Raw genomic sequence first — 26,671 nt, forward strand, 5'->3', positions numbered from 1 at the left:
GGTAGAAACCAAATCCAACATAGCTATCCGCTAGTAATTTTTTGAGTAGCATGCTTTATCTGATCTAGCACAACCAAACAACTGCACAGAAAGTACAGGACAGGGACGGATGCTGTCCAGAATGAAAACACAAGTCACAAGAGACTTAATTACTGACTTGAACCTTCTGTGGTAATTCATAAAACTTTACATATGTAATTTTGTTTTCATTTCCAGTGTGGGTGGAGATAACACATGTAATGTACAAGGAGCTTCAAATGGAGAGAGGCTCCTGACTGCTACACTAGGATTGGCTGGGCTTGCGGAACCAGCCAATCAGGACTCTCCAACGAACTAAAGTATCAATGAATCAGGGCTCTGAGTGCTGGGGTGTTCCTATTGGTTGTTATAAAGTTGGGGGCATGGTTTGACGTTTGGAATGTGTAGATAGTTGTGGCTTGCCGTGTGTTCTTTTCAGTTGGTGTTCTTCCTCAATAAAGAACTATGTTGAAATCACTTCAGCTTCTGAACCCACTACATAACAACACGTATTTGGGTGTGTCTAACAGAATCTATGTAGTGTTTCACTTAGGAGTGAGTTATGTGCAATCTTCTGCTCTATAGCATCTAGTAGATTTACATAATATGTTTTGTTACTTAATAGAATCACAGTTCTGAACCCAGTTTTTTGTGTGCACGTAGATTTATTGTATGTGTCAGTCTATGGAAGACAAGATACTTTGAAGCTGACTCCCAACCCTTGCAGCAAGAAATCCAGGCTCTTGAGTAAATGGGTTTTATTGAGATATCTTGGCTTCGCCATACATATGTCCATAGGATACACAGAAGCAATTAAAGACGTCTGGCTGTACACAGGTTTCTTGTTAAGAATGATGCATTGAGTACATGATACATTATATCTACCCCTCTACATGTCCCCCACGCTCCTAGCCCATCCAGCAGAACACAATCAGTAGCGGGACGGAAGGAGCTGTCCCAAAACCGCTGCGGTGAGCCATCCAAGATAAGGGCTCTGCCGTCCTGGAATCTGGAAAGCAACAAGGGAACAGGTGCACGAGGCTACTGCAACATATATCTAAAGCTGGGTAACAGCATGGAGAGACAGTGGGCAACAGACCTGACATTATGATTAGCAGCCATTATTTTATAGGACTGACAAGGGGGGGGGCACAGGAAGGGAAGACTATAAATTCCCCCTTTCCAAACTCCTCTTCCAGAATTCTCTAAGTTCACAGTTACTTGAACAAGTTGATCTCATCCACCCCCTTTCCCCCCTTCAACCGACATTCAGCTGTTCTCAATATTCCATCCCTTCTGCAGCATGTACAGTACTACTCCTAATCACACTTTTGTGAAATTCTCTCTCTTTCTGTCTCTTAATTTACCAAGTCATATTCTCTACACATACCTGAGGGACCCTCCCAAGTATGCAGAGACCCATTTTGTTAGTGGATGGAACACTACTGTGGTTTCCACCATTCTCATATGGAACCGATCATGATTCAGAGATAGTGCTACAATAACAAACGCATTTTCAGTTTGCAACTCCCGCCCCCCACCGGTAGTTAAGTCAGAAGACTTGTAAAATATTTGCATTACAATAATACACACTACATCCCAGAATACTCTCTAGGGTTTAAACAGCTTTGATAGCAAGCAGCAAGAGCTGTCTTGAAGATTCAGACATTGCTCTTTACTAAAATGATAATGAAACCCAACTCCAACAAGGACTTGAAAAAGTCTACTCAATCTGAACAATTGGGCTCAGTGATGCTGATGAGTCAAGGGAAAAGCCAAAATAAAAAAGAATACTGACAAACAGCCAAAGGTATATTAAACTTTTACAGGAGTGAATATGCATGTTGACAAAACAAAACTCTGCCCTTCTAATACTGTGAATATAGATACAAAAAAGGTAAGAGGGCAAAACAAGCTTAAGGTTGTTATTTTAAGGACAAAACTAACATCTGAACTACGTGATAAAGAGACATATTGGAATCTTCTGCAGGTTTGTTAAGAAGTAGCTCCACCTGTATTCATTGGGAGCTTATTCACAGGTAAGTGTTCATAGGATTGAACTGGTGTAGTGGTTAGAGAATCAGGCTCTCGCAAAACCAGGTTCAAATCCCCAATCTGCCATGGAAACCAGCTGGGTGACCTTGGGCCAGTCACACACTCTCGGTCTAGCCTACTGCGCAGAGTTGTTGTGGAGATAAGAGGGAAGACAGAATTATGTAAGCCGCCATGGGCTCCCATTGGGGAGAAAGGTAGGGCATAAAGTAAGTAAAATGAAATAAAAAATAAATATATCAAAATTAACAAAAATAAACAAGTCCCCTTTTTTTAAAAAATGAAATATAATGCATAATGTTTGATCTAGTAAAATAAACCAGAACAATTTTTTTAAAAACCCTTATAAACATACCAAAAAAGCAGAGTTGGCGGTTTTATGAAAGGAAAAAAATCAAACCCAGGATGAATCAAACAACCAAGGAAAAACAGTCTCCTACAGGAAAAGTGTTTTTGCCATATATCAAAGGAATTACTGATCAGATGGGAAAGCTTATGAAAAAGCATAACCTTCAAGCAATATTCAGACCCACCCGAAAAATACAACAGATGCTACGATCAGCAAAAGACAGTAGAGACCCCCTCACCTCTGCAGGAGTATACCGTATACCCTGCAGCTGTGGACAAGGTTACATCGGGACCACAAAGCGTAGCATCCAGACAAGAATAAAAGAACATGAAAGACACTGCAGACTTGGACAACCTGAAAAATCAGCAGTGGCTGAACGTAGCCTAACTCAAACAGGGCACAGTATCTTATTCCAGGACACCAAAATACTGGACAACACTTCCAACTACTTTGTCAGACTGCACAGGGAAGCCATTGAAATTCACAAGCATAAGCAAAACTTCAACAGGAAAGAAGAAACCTTAAGAATGAACAGAGCATGGTTTCCAGTTCTGAAAAACACCAGGCTAACAAAACACTCTACACCCGACAATAGCCCTGCAGAGAAGATTAGCACATCAAGCACCAATCCATATGCAAAAGAACCTCCTCAGGATACAGTGAAGCCTCCCGCCATTAGCATTCCACACCCTGGGAAACTCTTACAGGATGACTCAGCTCAACCCCACCCCCCCTGAGTAGATAAAAATGACCTGCCAACATCTTTTCCACACTGTGACACTGAGAGATCTCTGTCTTTTGGTGCTACACCTCTGAAGATGCCAGCCACAGCTGCTTGCGAAACGTCAGGAACTACAATGCCAAGACCACGGCAATACAGCTCGGAAAACCCACAACAACCATCGTTCTCCGGCCGTGAAAGCCTTCCGACAATCCACAGCCACATATTTGCAAATGACAACTCAAGAACAAATAAATGTGTATAGGCTTAGTTAACAGAACAGCATACACCACAGCACATTTTAATTGGCAAATACTTTTCTTACGTTCCATAGTAAGTATGCTAAAGCTGTATATTATGTTTACTGTATAACTTAACCATAGATTTAACACGCACAAAAGCAAGCAGGAATGCCAAAATACCTAATGTTTGGTGTAATTAACATTAACCTATTGCTGTACATTTAGAAATGCAGATGAATATCCCAAATACATCATCATCATGAAGGAAGAAGAGGAGGAGGAAACTGGGAAAATGGTTCCACCTCCCCTCTTCCCCCGGAGAGCTTATTTGGGGCAAGAAGCTCTGCTAGCAGAAAAGGAGGAGAGGATACCTGGCTTTCCCTCATTACTTTGCCCGCCCCCCCTTTGATGGGTGCCTTTTTCTACACAGAGCTCCCTTCAGCCACCAGCAATGCATTTTCAAAAATCCCAGAGCTGCTGTGAAACAGAAAGGTGCGGAAGATCCACTTCTTCAATTATATTTTTATTTTCCACTTTCAAAGGTCTGAAAGGTCTGATTTGTTCTAATTGCTTGCAAAATGTCAAAGATGACAAACTTTAGCTATGGATGTCACTGTGCCACTAGAGATCTCTGGACACTGCAACAGCAGTGCTGAGCAGATGGAAAACAAATGAGATGACCAGCAGTTCTAATCTATGATTTGCTGATATATCTGAAAGCTCAAGTCCCAGTTATATTATAAAAGCCGCCCTGAAGGATCAAATCAAAAGTACATCTAGTCCAGCTTCCTCCATTAGGCAGCCAAATGCCTTCAGAGAATCCAAAAGCAGGAAGTGAAGGAAATTACTCTCCCCCAATGTCCCCCCGCCCCGCCAGCCACTGTTATATGCCGAAAACAGAGGTTCCATTCAGCAATTAAAGATTATAGCTCAACAGCTAATAGATCAATATATATAGTTGATAGATCAATATATCCACCACTAAATCTGGCCAATCCCCTTTTAAAATCTGCAAAACTAGAGATTATCACAGCAGATTTAGCAGCGAATAGTATCAACTAATTTTGCACTGTGGAAGAACTTTTACCTGTCCTCCATCTATTGCAAATAAGAGATCCTGAGTTCTACTAATAATGGAAGAGGGGGGGAAATTCTGTCTACTTTCACCCACACCATGTATAAATTTATGAACATATGCGAATCAGCACGGTACTGGTTCAAATCCCACTATTGTCATGAGCTCAGTATCCAGTGGCCTTGGGTACGCCACTCTTCTCAGGCCCAGTTCCCCAGCTGTACTGTGCAGACAATAATAACACTAACTTGTTCACTGCTCTAGGAGAGGTATTAATCTGTCTAGAAGAGCGGTATATAACTGTGACGATGGTGGTGGTCTAAAGCAGCTCATCTCCAAATGTTTTAGGATTTCCTTGTAGGAAATGTGCTCCAACCTCTTGATCTTTAGGTTCCCTAAAAATTCTTGTTCATGGACAGAATAAAAAGCTTTCAAATAAATTAATGAACCTCCCATAGTTTTCTGCATTTTAAAAAAATTGTATCATTCTATCATTTTAATCTCATACCTCTTTGAAGAAGGTCAGAGCAATGTACACCACTATCCACTTCATCGTAACAACAATGTTAGTGTGAGAGATAGATGGACTTTTGGTTTGAACACTGTAAGCCCCTGAAAAGCAATTTGAACACTGGGCTCCTCAGTACTAGACCAGCATCTAACCACTATGCAATAGCCCCCATCAAGAACTACGTGCCACATTCAAAATGCCCCCACACCACATATTTACACAGAGGTATTATGAAAATGATCATTTTATTATTAATCCATTTCCTAAAAATTCCTAACATGACCTTTTCTGTTTCACCTCTGCCATACACTAATTTAACATTTTACCCATCTTGGAACCAGAATCTCTTTCCTTAACAGGAACCACTAGTTTGAACTACATCACTGTATACCTGAAGTTAGGAGATTGCATCAATGGACATCACTTTACACTTAGATCAATCCTCATTTTCCATTTTATTTCACATTCAGCCAGTTTGAAGTGGTCCTTGCACACTGACAGCCTACTGAAGTTTTCATCATGCACAAACTTAGCTACTTCACTGTTCAATTCCAACTTCAATTCATTTACAAAAAGTTTAAAGTACAAAAAGTTTAAAGTACCAATAAATATCCCTGAGAAACCCTACTGCTTGCTTTTCTGTTTCTCCTTGCCATTTATTTTCTCTTCTTCATCTAGTCCATAGCAGGACTTACATCTTATTACATGACTTCTAACAGTGAAATCCTAAAAAGAGTTACTCCAGTTTAAGCCCATTGAAATCAATTGAAATCAATGGGCTTAGACTGGAGTAACTCTGCTTAGGACTTTACTGCAAGTTTATTAAGGAGCCTTTGCTCAAGGACTGTGCCAAATGGTGTTGGAATTTAAGTATACAATATGTTGCGCTTTGCTGGGGTGCATGTGCTGGGCGTCGGCCAGGCAGGTTAGCTCACCGGTGGGCCAGACCAGGTAACAGCAAGGCAGTCGGTTAGAGCAGGAGTCAGCAGTTTGTGTCAAGTCCAAAGCAGTCAGTTAACACTAGGGGTAGGCAGGCGAGAGGTCCAATGCAAGCCAAGGTCAAAATCCAGGAGGTCAGTCCAAAGGGGAACAAGGTTCAAGACGAGGTAGCGAGCTAAGACGTTTCCACGCTGAGCTCTGCTCAGCAGCTCCCTTTATTGCTGCTCTAATGAGGTGCAAGTGTTGCTTCTTCCTCTGATAGCCTTACCTCGTTCTCAGAAAATCTCACCCTGCGCTGTGCCTGCGAGCACTCCTCTGTGTCTCCCACACAGCTGCCTTTACTTTACACTTCCTTTTCTCAGCTGGCCCGGGTTTCTCCCTTACTCAGTGGGAGTCTTTGTTTCCAACAGCCTCCACAGAGGTTCCTGGCTGCTCTTTCTGGGTTTCTTCGGGTGCTACAGCTGTCACAGCTGGCTCTAGAGTAGACCCTGCTGGCTCTTCCAGCTCCTCGTCCTCTGAGGACGACTCTGGGGCAGAGGTAAAGTGGCTGGTCGAGGCTGATGCATGTCAGGTTGAGGCTGACTCATGACATAATATCACTCCCACAACTATGCTTGCTGACATTCTCAAATTAGCTACAAAAAATTAGGGAAGCAAGACTTTTGCAGAAGCCATACTAGAATTCCTTGGACTTCCAAATGCTTAACAAATACAATTTTAATGTTTATGAACCAATATTTAGAATAGACACTAAGGCTACCGGCCTATAATCCCCTGGCTATCTTTGAACTACTTTTTAAATTTTTTTGCTTCTTTCCAAACCTATGATAAGGAGGCAGTTTTAGTGACAAGCTGCATGGTTTTGTACCAGTGCAGCAATTTCAGATTTGTCTTCTTTAAGACAACTTGAGTATACGCCATTTGAATCTGGTGACATTATAATTTGTCATGTAGCCATCTTCACCTCTATTTTATTTAGTTCTTCAGACATCCTTTCAGTTCTTCATACATGCTTCCAAAAAAATGCACTTTAGGTGTTGGTATCTATCCAATATCTTTCACAGCAAAGACAAAGGCAAAGAAATCTCTAATATTGTCACTCCTTTATTTTCCAATGGACTCACTAGCCGATTTCCTGTTCCTAATGTAAATATATGTTTGGTTACATTACAGTTTTTAGCAATATATTTCTCCAAATTTTCTTTACTTCCCTTACATTTTGCTTGACTTTCATTTGCGCTGCAACAGTCTGTTCTCCTTTCTGTTTTCTTATTTAAGGAAGACTTTCACTTTTTAATAGCAACCTTCTTGCCTTTTGTAGTTTCCTTGACTCTCCTTGTTAATCACAATGGCATCCTCTTAGACTTGTTGATACATGTGCTACATATTCGGAGTTGTTATTATCAGAGATTATTTAAAACCACAAGCATTGTGGAAAGATTTGACTTTGTTGACTCTTCCTTTTCATGCCCACCTACTCCCCAAAACTCCTTTTTGAAATCAAATATAGTCCTGTTGGATTTTCTAGTCAACATTCCTCCTACATATAAGTTCAAATTTATACCATAGTGGTCAGTGCTCTAAACTAGTGTAACAACATTTGAGTCAGATACTAGATACCATTCAGGACTAAGTTGTGAGTTGCCTCTGCTTCACAGAGCTCCACCACCAATTATTTTGGCTCTCAACTATGTTTTGATGATTGATATATGAACTAAGCATACACTTATTGACATTATATACGGAATCTAATTTTATAAGATTTATTAGAAACAGAACATAATTCCATTTCTTTTTATGTCAGAAGTGTGGTACTTCTGTTGCAAACGTACAAAAATGAAGCCACTGTTACAAAATTCATTGCAGACACTAACAGAGGTGCGCACCCCAAAAATTTTCGGGGTAAACCCAAAGCAGGAAAAACGTTCGGAAGTACCCAAAACCCGAAGTGGCAAGCCACTTTGGATTCAGGCATTTGAATAGCTTCGGAATGCTCCATAAAGATTCGGAGCATTTCAAAGTGATTTAGGGGGCTGGGCTTTCTCCCAGCACCCCCATTCCACCCCCAATTTAGCTTCCCATCCTCTCCAACCCACTTACATGGCTGGGCGGGGAAGGACAGAACTGCCTCCTCCTTCTCCACCGCCTCCTCCTCTGGGCTCACAGGGCGGCTGGGAAGGCAAGATCCGGTGGCGCATGGCACTGCAGGGTGACAGGGAAGGCCTTTTTTGGCATCCTCCGCTGCCATGCGGGCCCACAGGGCAATAAAGAAGGCCAGAGATGCCTCATCCGGTCCTTCCTGCCTCTCAAATGGCTGCCATGGCGGCCATTTGAGGGGCAGGAAGGGCCTTTTCCAGCTCCTCTGCCACCATGCAGGCCCGCAGGGAAGTGGAGAAGGCCGGAACCTCCTTCTCTGGCCCTTTCTGCCCCTCAAATGGCCACTGCGGCAGCCATTTGAGGGGCAGGAAGGGCCTTTTCAGCCTCCTCCGCTGCCATGTGGGCCCACAGGGCTGCAGGGAGGGCTGGAGCTGCCGCCACCGCCGTACCGCCTCCTCCAGGGCCGCAGCAGCCCACAGGGTGGCCAGGAAGGCCAGATCCAGAGGTGCGCGGCCCCATAGGGTGGCGGGGAAGGCCGGAGCCACCACTGCCGTGCCACCCCACTTCCTTCATGGCTGCAGCGGCCTGCAGCAAGTGGCAGGGCCCAGGTAAGTGGGGGTGGGGGTGGGGGACTGGGACTGGGGGGTTGGGATGTTTAAAGCACCCTGCTGCTTGCAAGAGGCAGGGAAAGGGTCCTTTAAACTTGGGCCCCGAAGCTTCCTGAAGCAACCCGAATGTTTCGGGAAAGCTTTGATTTGAGATTTCCGAATTCAGGAATCCTGAATCTTTACAGATCAGGTCAGATTTGTTTATTTTATCCAAATTGGAAACCCAAAGTGCGTACCTCTAGACACTTAGGACCAATGCAGAAAGATTTAATCCTAAGTTTTTCTTCCTCACAATTGTTACTTAGAGTATTCATGAGAACTAGAGATTGCAGTGAAGACTATGCTAAGATTGCCTTAGCCAAGCTAATGGATTTGATTCAACCCATTTACTTGATGGACTTGATTCAACCAAGAACTACCCATTTACACAGAAAAGAGAATTATCTCCAATTTTGACTGGATGGCATCCATTGTTTTCAAGTGTCAGATTCCCACTGTGAAATGGAAACCACTTACACAACTTAAAGGCAAAAGGAATTTGGGCAGGCTTGCAAACGCTATGCATAAATCCTGAAAAATCTTTCTCCAGTTATAGAATTAAACAAACATTACAGCACATCAGCATATAATGAAAACGTAGCTCCCAGTAAATGCAAATGCTTGGTTTCAAAACAATCTGGAAATATGAAAATGAAAGTTATTTCTTCCTTCAATGGCCTAATGAAAATATGAAGCTTATATTGAAAAGCCAAATAACTTATTAAGAATATTTACCAGATCAGCTATTCAACAAAACAACACTATTACCTGTGAGCATAGCAGATACCATTAAAATTGATTTCTATACTGTGCTATAGTATAGTACACATACTAAACCATACCTTTTACATAGTGATTCTAACAATGAAGCAACTGACACACCCCAACTAATGGAAGGGAAGGTCAATCCACTAACATCACAGAAGGAACTCTGCATTTCTGGAAAAACTATTCGTTAATGTGGTTTCCCTAATTATCCCTTAAAGAAGAGCAAAATCTAATGCTTTATTCTGTGGATAAATTTCAATTTCTAAATATTCATTGTTTCATAAAGCTGGGCTGTTTCCACACGGCTTACCTTATTCTGCAAAATAGCGAAATCTTGCGCAAAATCTCACGAGAAGACGCTGTTATCATGTCTTCTCGCATGATAACAGCGTCTTCTCGCGAGATTTTGCTATTTTGCAGAATAAGGTAAGCTGTGTGGAAAAGGCCCTAGTAACAATGAATGGATATCATTGCCAATTCAGTATTAGACAAGCTTGGGAATTTCAAAATATTTTCCAGCTAATTACCCCTAGGAATGGTATGAGGATTTATAGATAAATGTTATTGATATATAAATAGGGTGGGTGGATAATAAAGCCACAAATATATATAATAATCCAACTAAAAACAAATTATAAATTCTCCTGAATTTATAATAGCTGTACAGATCAAATTAAAACCAAAGATAAAATTCTTATTAAGTATCTCATCTCACATGATGGAAGGGGACACTGCAATTACTAATTTGCTATCACACTAACAAACAATACAATTGATGCTGTAGAGTTACTGTGAAGCCAAAGAAACCTAGTGATATCTGTGGAACAGAGGTAAATTATGTTGAAGTAAACGAGTGGGCAGCAACAATAAAAGGCACATACACAGTGTGCATGTCCATAGTTTTCAGCTCCTTTGGTTTAAACAATGTAAGGGAAGTACATGCTGCATTGTCTTTACATCTGCACAAATATTACTCTAATAAAAATAATTCTCACATAAAGCTTTGAATCAGTTTGAATACAATATAGTATTTACAATACACTTGATCACTTTTTCCCTAATAAAACATTTCTTCATATACTATTTGCTACTGTGACAAAAAATTAACATGAAGTACTTTTAAGTAAAAATAAGCATGCTACATTAAATTAAACTCTATTTACAGCATTAGAAGTTTCCCCAGACAATCCATATCACTAGATAATACCACATCCCTCTCCCTGAAAAAAAATTGTTAGAAATAGGGCTTCCTTCATGATGCCATGGACACAAGCATGAGGGAAGACTGAAGGCACAAGCCATCATTCTGTTTAGCAGTAATTAGGTTGAAAGGACAACAGGGGGCAAGCTGCTGTCTTCCTTAGAGTTTGATGGGAAAGAAGCCTTCCTCACCACCACACAAGCCACCAGCCTTTACAAGCCATCTTGAGCACAATTTCAGTAGAAGGATTTTGGACCCTAAAATAAATGATATGGAGTGAAGATGTCAGGCACACAACCCACGGCCCCATTTCAGCTTCCCTCCAAGATCTTTTGAGTTGTTAGAAAGAACTGGCTTTTTCTTTGGTCATTTAGAAGATTCATTCAAATTCTTAGGTCCTAATTAATCATTGCAAAACCACAAACTGCAGAGGGAAGACCCTTTAATGAAGTAAAGGATTGGGGGGGGGGTTATTTGCTGAGAAGCCCCTTCTTAACAAATGTAAGCTTCCAGGCCTTCAAAGTCCTATTCCATCCCACAAAAATCATTTGCAGGCAGCTCTAGGGATCCATGGTGCAACATCTTATTCAGACAATAATAATGCCTATGGCAAATAAGAATTCTCTTCAAGCAATTAAATAGGAACGCTTCCATAAATTCAAAGAGAGTAGGTAAGCAGGGTTGGCCCTGGTCAGTATTTGGATGGGAGAACACCAAGGAAGGCCAGGGTTGCTTTGCAGAGGCAGGCAATGGCTGAATGACTCTTATCTTGAAAACCCTTTGGAGCCACCCCATGTCAGGCACAAAAAAGTCCTTATTTTAATACATGTCAAAGTGTCACAAGTGACTGATACGGTGAATAATTTGAGGATGAGCTGTTGTGTGAGGCAACCCTGGCTCTCCTCTGATTTGAGACCTGCTCAGAGAGCAGAACTCTTCCTTCCCCCCCTTACTCAGCTCTTCCCATTGTACCAGAATGGAATGTGTATATGAGGTATACTTATCAATACCTCAAGGTCACATCTGGCAGCCAGAATTACCGTGAAGGAACCTTTCCACAATTTATAGCACCCTCTGCCCCAGTGAGAGATAAATGGAGAACAAGGGGGTCTTGGCTCTTTTCTCTCTCAGGGCCAAAACTAACACTAGAGTGAGCTGAGAATCTTCCCAAGAGACAGAGGCAGACCCTAGCCCCCAGGATGATGCTTGCCCTAAGAAAGAAGGGGTGGAAATGGACCATTTGGGAGCATAAGAACTAGAGCAACCCCTCCTTGTTTTCAGGCACCCTGATCAGGCTGTTACATTGCTTCATTTCCTACACTGGGTTACAAGATACAAGTCTGTCTACAGCCATGTTTATGTCTTAGTAAAACCCATGGATTTATCTTGTCTCTATTTTTATGGCACAATGAATCTCCCTTTTATGTGTGTGTGAGCCCCGTAGCACAGAGTGCTAAGCGGCAGTACTGCAACCCAAGCTCTGCTCGTGACCTGAGTTCGATCCTGGCGGAAGCCAGGTTCAAGTAGCTGGCTCAAGGTTGATTCAGCCTTCCATCCTTCCAAGGTCAGTAAAATGAGTACCCAGTTTCCTGGGAGTAAAGTGTAGATGACTGGGGAAGGCAATGGTAAACCACCCAGTAAAAAGTCTGCCAAGAAAATGTCGTGATGTGACGTCGCCCCATGGGTCAGCAATGTCTTGGTGCTTAAGAACATAAGAACATAAGCAAAGCCATGTTGGATCAGGCCAGTGGCCCATCCAGTCCAACATTCTGTCACACACAGTGGCTAGAAATCCAGTGCCATCTAAAGGACTGTCAGTGAGGCCAGGACACCAGAAGCCCTCCCACTGCCTTCCTTCCAGCACTAAGACAACAGAGCACCACCTCCCCACAAAGAGAATACCATCTATCTCCTGTGGCTAATAGCCACTGATGGACCTCTGCTCCATATATTTGTCCAGTCCCCTCTTGAAGCTGGCAATGCTTGTAGCTGCCACCACCTCCTGTGGCAACGAATTCCATGTGTTTATCACCCTTTGTGTAAAGTAGTATTTTCTTCTATCTGTTCTAACCCGACTGCTCAATAATTTCATAGAGTGCCCACGAGTTCTTGTATTGTGAGAAAGGGAGAAAAACACATCTTTCTCTACCTTCTCTAACCCGTGCATTATCTTGTAAACCTCTATCATGTCTCCCCTCAGTCGTCTTTTCTCCAGGCTAAAGAGCCCCAAGCGCCTCAATCTTTCCTCATAGGGAAAGTGTTCCAACCCTTTAATCATTTTAGTTGCCCTTCTCTGTACTTTTTCCAGTGCTATGATATCTTTTTTAAGGTGTGGCGACCAGAACTGTACACAGTACTCCAAATGAGGCCTCACCATCGATTTATACAGAGGCATTATGATACCGGCTGATTTGTTTTCAATCCCTTTCCTAATAACCCCTAGCATAGCATTAGCTTTTTTTATGGCAGTCGCACACTGTGCTGACGTTTTTAGTGAGTTATCTATCATGACTCCAAGATCTCTCTCTTGGTCAGTCTCCGCCAGTTCAGACCCCATCAACTTGTATTTATATTTTGGATTTTTGGTTCCAATGTGCATTACTTTGCACTTGGCTACATTGAACCTCATTTGCCACATGGATGCCCACTCTTCTAGCCTCGACAGATCCCTTTGGAGTGCCTCACAATCCTCTCTGGCTTTCACCACCCTGAACAATTTCGTGTCATCTGCAAATTTAGCCACTTCACTGCTTAATCCCAATTCCAAATCATTAATAAACAAGTTAAAAAGCATTGGACCCAATACCGACCCCTGTGGCACCCCACTGCTCACCACCCTCCACTGTGAGAAGTGCCCGTTTATACTCACTCTCTGTTTCCTATTAATTAGCCAGTTTTCGATCCACAAGAGGACTTGGCCCTTTATCCCATAGCTACTGAGCTTACTTAGGAGCCTTTGATGAGGAACTTTGTCAAAAGCTTTCTGGAAGTCAAGATAAACAATATCTATCGGGTCTCCCTTGTCCACTTGTTTGTTCACTCCCTCAAAGAACTCTAACAGATTGGTGAGACAAGATCTTCCCTTACAGAACCCATGCTGAGTTTTCCTCATCAGCTTTTGGTCATCAATGTGCCCACTAATTTTATTTTTGATAATAGTTTCCACCAACTTACCCGGTATTGACGTCAGGCTGACTGGCCTGTAATTTCCCGGATCTCCCCTGGAACCTTTTTTAAAGATGGGGACAACATTAGCTACCTTCCAGTCCTCAGGAACAGATGCAGAGTTTAATGACAGATTACATATTTTTGTGAGGAGATCTACAAGTTCACACTTGAGTTCTTTCAGAACTCTTGGATGTATGCCATCTGGGCCCGGTGATTTATCAGTTTTTAAATTATCTAGCAGTCGCATAACCTCCTCTCTCGTCACCTCAATGTGACTCAGGTCTTTCAAAACCCCTCCCAAAGTCAGTGCTTCCGGAGTGGGCATGCACTTCTTATCTTCCACAGTGAAGACAGAAGCAAAGAACGCATTCAGCTTCTCGGCCATTTCCCTATCACCCTTTAGTAATCCTTTTACGCCTTGGTCATCCAAGGGCCCCACTGCCTCCCTAGCTGGTTTCCTACTTCTAATATATTTAAAGAATTGTTTATTGTTTTTCTTTATGTTCTTTGCAATATGCTCCTCATATTCCCTTTTCGCCTGTCTGATCACAGACTTGCACTTTTTTTGCCACAGCTTATGCTCCTTTTTATCAACCTCACTCCGACTAGTTTTCCACTGCCTAAAAGAATCCTTTTTACCTTTTACAGCTTCTATTACATTGCTTGTTAACCATGCTGGCCTTTTCCTAAACCTATTTGTGCCTTTCCTAACCAGCGGTATATATTTAATTTGAGCTTCCAGGATTGTAGTTTTAAATAGTCTCCAAGATTCCCCAAGTGTTTTGACCTTTTTTACTTTCCCTTTCAGTTTCTTCTTCACGTACCCCCTCATCTCAGAAAAGTTACCCCTTTTGAAGTTAAACATGGCTGTGTTGGTCTTATTTGGCAATTTCCTATTTATACATATGTTGTACTCAATAACATTATGGTCACTGTTCCCAAGTGGTGCAATCACATTTACATCTCTCACCAGGTCTTCAGCATTACTGAGGACCAAATCCAGGATCACCTCTCCCCTAGTAGGTTCTGTAACCATCTGTTCCATAGCACAGTCATTGAGACAGTCTAGAAACTCACTTTCTCTCCCCCGATTCGAACACCCATTGGCCCAGTCAATGTGTGGGTAGTTAAAATCACCCATTACAACACAGTTTTTTTGTTTAGCAGCCATCTTTAATCCTGTCATCATTTTATAATCCTCCTCTATTTTCTGATCTGGAGGGCGATAACAAACTCCCACAGTTAAGTTTCCATTTGGGCCCGTAATTTCAACCCATAGCATTTCCAGAAGCGAATCTAATTCAGTTACCTTCTCAATCTTACTGGAATGTATACCTTCTCTGACATATAGAGCCACCCCACCACCAACCCTTCCCTCCCTATCCTTCCGATATAATTTATATCCAGGAATCACCGTGTCCCACTGATTTTCCTCATCCCACCAAGTTTCTGATATGCCCACAATGTCTATGGATTCGCCCAACACTAAACATTCCAGCTCCCCAATTTTACCTCGGACACTTCTAGCATTTGTATATAAACACCTGTAACTTCCCCGGCACACTTTGCCTCGAGACGTAGTTAGGTCATCTGCACTGTTTGTCTCCATCTCAGTTGACAACTCTAATCTATCTCCCTGTAGAAGTGTTATACCTAGCCCTTCATCTCTCTGAGATGAACCATCCTGAACCAGAGACACTTTATCTCTTGTCGGCTTTCCCCTAGCATTTAGTTTAAAAACTGCTCTGCCACCTTTTTGATTTTAAGTGCCAGCAGCCGGGTTCCTTCTTGGGACAAGTGGAGACCGTCTCTCTTGTACAGCTCCCGCTTGTCCCAAAAAGAATCCCAGTGCCTAACAAACTTGAACCCTTCCTCCCTACACCATCGTCTCATCCACGCATTGAGACTCCTGATCTGCGTTTGTCTCTCTGGCCCTGCGCGTGGAACAGGTAGCACTTCTGAGAAGGCTACCTTGGAGGTCCTGGCCTTGAGTCTCCTGCCTAACAGCCTGAATTTTTGTTCCAAGACCTCACGACTGCATTTCCCAACATCGTTGGTTCCAACATGGACCACAACTGCTGACTCTTCCCCAGCACTATCTACCAGCCTATCTATAACACGCGTAATGTCCGCTACCTTCGCACCAGGCAGGCAAGTCACCATACGGTCAGAACGCGGTTGTGCCACCCAGCTATCTACTTGTCTAAGGATCGAATCACCAACTACCAAGAGCCTCCCTCCCGCCCCACCCAGGGATGGTTCCTTGATGCGAAAGGAAACCTGCTCACCAACTGAAGAAGAGGTCCCTTCTAAGGGCATGTTCCCCTTATCCTCAGTACGGTGCCCTGATTCCACAAGATCCTCATTCTCCTTGACAACAAGAACGCTGCCATTTTTAGAGTGGGACACATCTATCCTGTCCCTGAGAATCTTGTCCTCGTGCCTATCTAACTGTCTCCGCTTCTCCAGGTCAGCCACCTTGGCCTCAAGGGTACGTACTCGTTCCCTGAGAACCAGGAGCTCCTTGCAGCGAGCACACATCCAGGACTTCTGACCAGAAGGCAGATAGTCATACATGTGACACTCAGTGCAATACACTGGAAAGCCCCCAACCCCCTGCTGGCATTCTGACTTCATTATTCTGTTTTAGGAATAACACACTAAGAGGAAAGAAAACGGCTATGATCCCCCGGCTAAGAGCCACAGGCCAAGAGCCCTTTAGCTCTCGCCCTTCGGCTCGCGCCCCTGCCCAGCAGTTGCCTTTTCAATGCAAAATGTCACTTCCTGCTAAGCACAGGAGGTGAGCACAAAGGGGGGGTGTGGCTTGTACTCCAGCAACCCCCAGCAGCCTTACAAACACACTTACCCTCAAACACAATCAAGCCCAAACACACTCAGCCTCAAAACTACACTCAAATCAACACAGGGGACTACCTTTACCTTAGGTCAGTACAATCAATATGAGGAAACAGAATGAGCAATGTACTAGGGTCATTGAGATCTCAATGAGCATAGGACATTAGGAGTGAGGATATAATCAAGAAAAATGAACAGGTTACAGAAAACTAGTTAAAAATGCAGAAAGATGTTAACCAGAGCTACCGATTCAACAACAAATACATTTATTACATGTGAAAGGGTCCACTTACAAACCATGATTCAAGTGTCTTGAAGTATATCATACATGTTTGAAAAGATGACAGTAAATAAAAATTGAACCTGTGAATACGGTACAAAAAAAACAACCACCCCCGTGGCAGATTTACACCCTTCTAAACCAGCTGACTTTGAAGGTGTAACTCTGCTCCAGTTGGCACTGTTGGTTTATTAAATCAAGCTGAATTTAATTGCTTCATTGGCTTAATATTTTCTTTATATACAGGCTGTACACAAGATGCATATTATCAGGAAAAGAATACACATTCTGAGAATTTTTTTAAATGAATAGAGCTCTTAACTGTAACCTGTTGCTGACACAGTACACAGCAAGAGAACGGCATTTAAAACAAACACAGTTGAAAGCACACAAAATCACAAACAAGTACATTTACAAACAGAACGTTTAAATTCTAGCACAAAGCAGGATGAACACAAAGAAAATACAATTAGAACAATGATGTTTATTTAGCAGTGAAATTCTATAATCAGAACAAAGCAGAGACTGTGTGACCGATGTTACTGGGCCAAATTCAAACTTAATTTTATATATGGCACAGGACAGGACACAAATTGAAGATTAAATAATTCCGAGTTTTATATCTCTGTTAGTCAACATTGCAACAATAATACGTAAAGGAGATGCTATTGCAAAAGTTAGATAAATGACGGTTTAAAGAAAAATGTTAAAGAGAAATCAATTAAAACTTTCTAAAGACTCAGTAATGCTACATTTATTCACAAATACAATAAAATACAGTTACAATAAACACAATTTAAATTAAGTTATAGTAAAGATCGCTATAAAACCAAGCATACCCAAAACATCAACATTATTAATCCTTCCCAAAGACAGGGCTGCTGAGAGCCACAATGGGTCCCTAGAAAAATGTTCTATCTGCTCCCTCCATATGATCCTGATGCAAACCAAATATCATAACAAATCACTTAGCCTGCAGTTATCATGCATACATAATAATGTAAGGATCCATGTGTTCACTTGTCTCTCCATTTCTGGCAGGAATAACTCATCAGAAAATAAAGATACGAGTCTCAGAATTGTTAAGTAACTTCAGGATGATCCTGGGAGTTCTAGGCCCCACCCCCGTGCCATCTGCAATCAAAGCTAAGGTTCTCTGTTTGTGGCAGGCATACTTTATCTCCATGATAGACAACATGTAATAAGAGCTTTTAAGCAACCTGTCATGTGTCTCTCATCATAGGGTTTAATCAAAGTCAAAGCAGTCATTGATAGAACATTTTGGAGGGCATTCATTCATAGGGTTGCCGTAAGACAGAAGTAACTTGACAGCTCATAACACACACACTAATATTTCACTAATATTCATAACCCCCATCTACCATGGAAGGTTGCTGGGTGATACACTCTCAGTCAGACCTACTTCACAGGCCTGTTGTGAGGATAAAACGAATGACAGGAAAACAATGGAAGTTGTTTTGGGCCCCTATTGAGGAGAAAGACGGGATATGGCATTAGTTATAAATCTAATTTTTCCTACAGTTTACCAGAAAAGGATTATTGCTATTGGTGTTGCTTCAACAAGTATTGCTGCAGCTCTTTCAACAGGAGGAAAAACTACTCATTCATTCAGTATTCAAACTACTGTTACATATCACAAATGCTGCAATCTGTTAAGTGGTCTTCTCTTTGCTCTTGGATAATATAAAAAGTTTTGTTACAGCAACCAATAAGCACACACCGTTGTAGGAATGTTGAGAACTTCTTTTCCTGGTGGCTTCATTTAAACCAATCTGCTCTTTTTTTCCTTCTCAAAAAGCATTTATATGTTTGGGTTGCACAGCTGCAAGCCTACATATGATTTTGGGAGTAAATCCCATTGCATTCAGTTGTGCTTTTGAGTAAAACTTGGAACCATGTTAATATTATTTCTCTGCTCTGTGTTTACTTGTTTTACTTGTCTTTGACAGTTTTTAACAAGATACCGTATGTTTATTGTGGTATAAAGATAATATATTAGTGGTCTTTTGTCCATTTATAGCAATCACTAACACTGATTTTCCTCCTGAAAAATCACTCATAAGACTATTTTTCACAAACCACTGAATAGCTAACCTCACATTTTTTGCAGTGCTATAATACCCAATATATCTGAGATGTGTAAAATGTTTAGACCTTATTTCAAGAGCTGCATTGTGAAATACTAGTAAGATCTGTCCTCCAATTGTACTTGAGGACAGGTAATTTTATATATGTAGAAGAATAAAAAAGATGAAACTTACTAGTTTAGAAGATAAAAAGATAATAACAGAAACAGAGCAAAGACAGGAGAGGATGTTGCAGCAGCAGGAAACATATTTGTTAAAAGAGGTGATATTAACTAAGGAAGTGTGAAAGTCAAGATGATTCACTGCTGCAAATAGAAGAAACTTTTCCTCTGCAAAGCCCATTTAAATGAGAGAGATTTACACAACAGGTCCTTACTTTATTATGCAGTATTAAAAAGAAAGCTTCTGTTTCATATAAGGATAGGTAAGAAAGAGGAGTAAAGGGTTTGAGGATTATTAATACAGTCCAAGATTGCATAAAGGAAATACACAAATTGTGGAGGGGGGGGGGTCCAGTTCAGGAATACAACTAAACTAAGATTTAAGAATCAAAAATAGGTCTTGAAATCCTGCACATCCTCTAACTCCCCTTCTTCCAAACCCAGTTTTGGTATTATACACTACTGTTGCCAACCTAGGCTAATATGAAACTAGGTACACTCTAAAATTAATTTGACTTGATTCAGACTCAACATCAAATGAAGGTCTGGCACTGTGGAACAAGCTTTTTATGTTCACATGCTCCCTCTTCCTCTATGTGCTCAAATGCAATCAGTTACTTCTTTGCTACAAACCATAATTTGATGTTACATCTAAACAGGCAAAGTATAGCTAGCATTTACTATTCAAACCAGGATTACAAACCATCTTCAGACTGTAGATTATAATCCTGGTTTCAAGGGCAAGGACAATGTCTAGTTTACTGGTTTGGAAGAAACAGTAAATTATGGACTGCACTAAAGAAGGTTTGATTTATACACATGAAGTTGCCTTTTACTGAATCAGACCATTGGTCCATCAAGGTCAATATTGTCTACTCAGGCTAGCAGAGGCCCTCCAGGGTCTAAGGCCGAGGTCTTTCACATCCCCTACTGCCTGGTCCTTTTAACTGGAGATACCAGGGAATGAGCCTGCAACCCTTCTACATATCAAGCAGATGCTCTTCCACTGAGCCACAACTGTTCTCCTGTGAACACAATCTGCACATGTTTCATCCTAGCCACATTTCATTTCATTTATTAGACTTCTATCCTGTCCTCCCCACGAGCAGGCTCAGGGCAGGTCACAACATCACTAAACCATACAGGCATATTTTATGTCAAAACAATTTACATTAAGGCAATATTAAAACCATCAATATCAACAGTTACAAACTGCTATCAGATTCAGTTTAAAGCGAACATGCCATAAAGCAGCTGGCAGATTAAAATTCATATCCATGGCAGGGTGGCAGGACACGGGCAATGAGGAGGAACTAATCGACTCAGCCAAAGGCCATGCAGAAATGCAGCTGATCTCACAGGGCCCACATCTCAATCAGAAGAGTGTTCCACCAGGCTGGTGCCAGGGCCGAGAAAGCTTTGGCCCGGGTCAAGGCCAGGTGGACATCCCTCGGGCCGGTAACCACCAGCAACTGCTTGACAGCCGCCACAGCAGAGCTCAATTATTCTGTTGCTGACACTTCTGTTTGCAAAAGGATTCACCGAAGGCTATTGATCTTGGTTAAATGGAAATAACAGGAGTTGAAGAAGCAAGTTCCACAGCAGAGACTGTCCTCTGCAGTGGCTTGAGCAAAGGGCATATGGAACACAATCATAGGATCCAAGTTGAAATAACTAATTGAAGCAGACACCTACAGGAGATGAAGGAGGAAACATGTGAACATATGGCTTGTTCACATGGCATATGTTTCTGTGCTATGTCTAAAGTGATTCTTTGAAAGTCCTAAATAAAGATACATTTGGAAAGGAAGTTTAGGAGTATATCTGGTTTTATTTTAATCAGGATTAGAATGGTCACACAGTGCTGAAAAAGGAAGACTGTAGGGCGAAAGGAAGAATTCATGTGTGAGCTACACTATGAGATTCTTAAATTTAAGCTCTAGTTATTGAATGGACTCTGAAGGACTTCAATCTCCATTCCTACTTGTATTTGATGAAGGGAGCTTTGATTCTCAAAAGCTTATACCCTGAAAATCTTGTTGGTCTTTAAGGTGCTATTGGACTTGAATCTTGCTATTCTACTACAACTCAGCTACCCACAACGCTAGTGTTCTCTCTCTTGTTGGCCAATCTCATTGCCTTGTAGGTATAGAAATGACAACTCCTCACAGGTGTGGTAAAACAAATTGGATTAATGCACAGAAAAAACTAATGTGGAAGCATTTCAAAGAACACTGCAAATAATGAAGCTTTTTCAAAAATCAACAAGAGTCAAATTCTTTGTAAAACTCAAACATAGAACCAGGCATTCATTATTATTCTAAGAAAGGAAAATAACACAAGGTGAGAATACTGGACTATGAAGTTATCAAAGGTAGAAAGTTTCTTCCGAAATATAATATAAAGTTAATATTGAACAGTATATAGGTATCAAAGGCAGAGAGCAAAAAAAAAATCTAGATTAACATGTTTTGCTTATTTCATTAGTAACCATTTGCAATACAGTGCCAAAGAGCCAGAGTAATATCTATTGCATGAAAATGCAGTCTGTTTTAGTTGTGCTTTCAAGGCTCCTTGGCTCTCAGTGCATAAGCACCAAGAATACAAAAGAAACAGTGAAGGAAAAAAAGAGCCAGTACAGGCCTCATGTAATAAGCATGAGCCAGATCAAATTCAAGGCTTGTTATGTAAAAACAATTTCACCAACACAAGAAAGAAAAATATCTAAATAGCATAGTCTAGCTTACCTGATAGACACATTTTATTAAAAATTATCACTCCTTTCTATAGTTGATGGTGGTTTATAGTCAATAAAACAATTTATAGAATCCAGATAGTACCAAAAATAAAAAAAACACAGTAAAATTACAAAATATCCAATCATTGCCAAACACCAAACTTATCAGAACCCAGCATGGGGTATCACCAACATCTTGATGACATCCAACTCCAAACCTCAAACCTCCTTATATCATTCAGCAAATTTAAATAGCTATTAAAGGGAACCAGCAATACAGTAGCTTATGGTAATCCTACATGAATGCAGAGGCATTTTTCAAGGCTCCTACTATCAGACCAAAAAATCCTCTAAACCACAAGAATCCTACCCCAAATGCTCCCAACAGTTCAATGGTATCAAAAGCCATCCAAACAGCTAACAAAAGCAACTTGGAAGAATTACTCTTATTTGTAAGTGATCCTTCACCACTGAAATTAACGCTGTCAGCATCCCATAACCAGGCCTTAAATTAGATTAAAATGTGTCAAAAAAAGATGAATTACTCAAAAATACCTCAAATTGCTGTGATACTACATGCTTCATCACTTGTCCCCGAACTGGAAACTGGAAAAGAGTTAACAATTGTCCAGGACTACCTAACAAAGTGCCCTGACCTGGATAGCCCAGGTGAACCTGATCTTGTCAGATTTCAGAAGCTATGCAGGGTCGGCCTTAGGTTGTAATTGGATGGGAGACCAGGGATGCAGAGGCAGGCAATGGCAACCCCCCTCTGTTAGTCAATGGAAAACCACCCCGTAAAAAGTCTGCTAAGAAAACGTCATGATGCGACGTCCACCCATGGGTCAGTAACGACTTGGTGCTTGCCTTTAGTCTCTTAACATGAAAACCCCACTTGAGGGCACTCTCCACCACCACCACCTAACAAAGTAAACCTCCCCCAACCACTAGCAATGGATGAACCACTGCTTCTTTATGTGACTGGGATAACTTATCCTCAAGCAAAAAAAGGTTAATTGATCTGGACAAAGGATCTCTCAATTTCTACTGGACGATTTAATCTCCTGGATGTTTTAATCAATCAAAACAGACAAAAATCTAATTTGTGAGTGTAACCTTCAAAACTCCATGTAATCATATATCACTGTCAAAGATTAAAGGGGTGGAGAAGCCATGACATTTCACAAGATTCAAATTATTTCTGATGAAGAGAACTATGATTCTGGAAAGCTTATGCTACAATCAAGTTGGTTAGTCTTTAAGGTCAGGGCTTTTTTTCAGCGGGAACGCGGTGGAACGGAGTTCCGCAACCTCTTAAAAATGGTCACATGGCTGGTGGCCCCGCCCCCTGATCTCCAGACAGAGGGGAGTTTAGATTGCCCTCCATGCTGCAATCTAAACTCCCCTGTCTGGAGATCAGGGGGTGGGGCCACCAACCATGTGACCATTTTCACTGAGGGCAATTAAAAAACTCCCCCCTTGTTCCAGCTGACCCAAAGCGACATCATTGTGCGGTCTTGAGTTCTACCACTGAGTTCCACCACCTCTTTTCCCAGAAAAAAAAGCCCTGTTTAAGGTGCTACTGAACTCTACTATTTTGCTACTACAGACTAACATGGCTAACTCCTCTGGATCTAAAACTATTTCTAGAGAAAATTAAACATGATATGTATATAGACACACCTAGAACTTTGTTTCTTTATATTTCTTCTGGACTAACAAAGATCTTTAAGTGATCCAGCACTTCCATACTGAACCAGTATTGTTCTCTCTCTGTATAAATATATATAAACCATCACATAGAAAGCAGACCCTTCTGAGCCTTTTCTGAACCAAATATGTACATATTTCAACAACTGCTACTAACTAGATGTGTCATGATATACATTTTCATGTGTCTGTTGGCACCAACGTTGATGTGTATGTAGAAACACCCATGCTAAGTCAATAGATGGATCAGATTCAACTGACTGTGATGTTGTAGTTTCCTTGACTATTGTAGGATGGGCAAGCAATGTTAGTGCCTTAACACATTTAAAAATTGATCCGAAACAGATTAATTTAAGTACAACTGAGTTCAATAAAATTTACTTCCTAATAAGATTAAAGCTTTGTAGATTAACTCTAAGCTAAATAAACTTTACCTTCGAGAGCTAGTGGAGTGGAGTGGTTAGCATATCAACAGAAATAATATGCTTTCTTTATTTACATACACATACATACACACACACACATATTTATATATATATTTACATATATGTGTAAATATATATACACACACATTAAATGGACATAAACGCATGCACTCATACACACAAGTTATATAATATTGCCATGGGGGAGAACATTAACCAATTTTTCTAGATTTAACACATTTTTTAATTTCCCAGGCATTAAGTTACACAAAGATCTTTTTAACAAATACAAAGTAAGCTCAGCCCAGAAATGAAAAATGTAACACTATATCACACCTGCGCATTTTCATCTCAGTATCTCCCTGCTCTAATGAAATTATTGAGTTTGACTTCAGTTGGGTGCAGGGATCAAGCCCCAATTTAAGATCATGGATGAATGGTTCAATTCTGTAAAATGTGGTTTCCATACCATATTTTTATTTTATTCTTGCTGCAACAACCATACAACTGAAGGCAACTCCTTCTCTTCCCAGCAGGTCTTTTCCTGACACACTCAGATTTACTAAAAGGGGTTCCTCCTGCCACTATATTCTTCCCTGCTGTTATTCTTCCTCACAACACAACTATCTCTCAATTCGAAAAACAGACAATTGTAAATTCGGGCAGGATGTCTCTGTCCCTGCTCATTCCCTTTCTAGAGCTTCCGTTCTCCGTCCCCCCTCCCCCCCCCCAACATCGCTGCCTGTCACCTGCTCCCTCCCAGATGGCCTTGTTCTTCCAGGTCAGCTGTGTACACACCTTCTCTGCCTATTCATGCAGGGTGTGTGTGTGTGGGCGAGAGCGACGGTGAAAGAAAGCCATGTCAAGGCAACCCCAGCGCGTTTCGCCGTCAACAAGGAGGAGAGCTTTCCTAATGCACAAACTCCATCAAAAGCCACACGCACCATTCTTCCCTAAGACGAAGGCAACACACACACGCACACAGAGAGAGACGCACCAGGCCTTGTTTAGTTCTCTCGTCTCTCCCCTAGCTGTATCCATCTCCAACCACCACCACTGTGCCAGATCACAAAGGCCTGCCTCCTGCATCAGCAGCACCACGGGCTTGGCTGTCCTCCCGACGCCCCTTGCCAAGCCAACCCGAGACCTGGCCCGACAGGCACCCCGGTCGCCTCGCTCCACCCCCTCTCACACCAGCCCCCTCCCCATATTGCCCCGCGAGACCCTCGCTGCTCCCTCCCCAGTCCATCCCAAGGCCTTCCCGCTGCAGGTGCCTCACCCGCCGCCCCCATTTACCTAGGGCCACCTCACAGGCTTTGCGTAGCTGGGAATGATGCGCCTTCTTCACCTCCTTGTCAGCCAGGATCTTCTCCAAGGCCCGGGTCAGGAACATGTTTTTCGTTTTCTTCCCCTCATACATGGGGGCGCGATGAAAGTAAGGCGAAGGAAAGACGGAAGGAAGGGCTGGGGAGCCTCTCGCGAGCCCTGGCTGTGGCTGTGGCTGTGCACTCCCCCCCCCCCCGGGCCCGGGCTGGGAAGCTGGTTCCTGGTGAAACTGTGGCGGGAGCTGAGGAGGCTGCGTCCCAGCGAAGCGGCTACGGCGGCCCTCGGGAAACGCCGGCTCTCTTGTGCTCGAGGCCCCTTCAGCCCCGGCGCTGCACGCTCGCCTCAGCCTCCATGAGTCGCGGCGGCACTAGCAGCAGTGGCAGCAGCTGACTCTCGCCATGTTGGAAGGAAGCGACGTCAAGGCCGCGGCCCGAGTGGCTGCGGAGAAGGAAGCGGCAGCGGTGCGGCTGCTGTGGTGACTGCTGCTGCTTCAGGCCGGGAGGAAGGCGGAGGCGCAGCCGCAGGGAGGCAGCGACGGCGGCCGCGCCAGAGAGGCTGAGCCGGGACTGGCTGTCAGGCCTGCGCTACAGGTGTGAGGAGAGGAGGGGCCTGCGCTTCTCCTTCCGACCGAGAGGAACGGGGGAAGAGGCTGAGTGGCGGCGCCAGGGAGCGAGCAGGCTGCTTCCTCCTCTTCCCCGCCGCGCTTGAGTCAGCGCTGAGGCTTGCCCCTGGCGAGCAGGGTTCGTTCAGGCCGGGCGAGGACGCTAGCCCGCTTGATCCCTCATACTTGGAGCGGGACAGGCGCTCCTGCTCCGTGCTTTCTTCCGGGTGAATGGGCCTCTGTTTATTCTGCGGGGGTGAGAAATAAACCCATCCCAAATTTGAACACATTTACTTGAAAGCAAGTCCAAGTAAATAGGATTAGGCTTACAGTAAGGCATGCAAAGACTTAGAGCTGCGAGTTCTCAAACTTGGTTATAGTAGCTGTTTCTCTACTTGATCCTTCCAAAGGGTGATTAAGATTAAACGTAGAGGATAAAGTTTTTTTTAAAGCTTTCTATTGGTTCTTGTTTTCAGTTCGGACTCAGGCAAAATAGGTTAACGTGAATAGTAGAACTTCAAGCCATGGAAGGGACGCCCAGGAACTTTAAAAACTTGCAAAAAAACAGTATGTACGGTTGAACAAACCGTATTTGAATCCAGTGACACCTTAGAGACCAACGAGATGTCAAAGCTCCTTTCTTCAGATACAGGGAGGGGTGGAGATCCCTGATCCCCTG

General features: G+C 42.5%; 1 protein-coding gene across 2 annotated transcripts in view; it reads right to left on the bottom strand.

Moving 5' to 3' along the window:
- ARFGEF1 (ADP ribosylation factor guanine nucleotide exchange factor 1) overlaps positions 1–25,967 on the bottom strand; it is a 108,533-nt gene extending 82,566 nt beyond the window's left edge. For both annotated transcript variants that reach the window (XR_008597401.1, XM_054984602.1), the window contains exon 1: positions 25,362–25,967. Coding sequence is in view for 1 of the 2 variants with exons in the window: in XM_054984602.1 (XP_054840577.1) it covers positions 25,362–25,485 (124 nt within the window). In the remaining variant the exon portion in view is untranslated. The remainder of the gene's footprint in view (positions 1–25,361) is intronic.
- Between the last annotated feature and the right edge of the window lie 704 nt (positions 25,968–26,671).

The sequence above is a fragment of the Eublepharis macularius genome, chromosome 7 (assembly GCF_028583425.1).
Source record: "Eublepharis macularius isolate TG4126 chromosome 7, MPM_Emac_v1.0, whole genome shotgun sequence".
Lineage (NCBI taxonomy): Eukaryota > Metazoa > Chordata > Lepidosauria > Squamata > Eublepharidae > Eublepharis > Eublepharis macularius.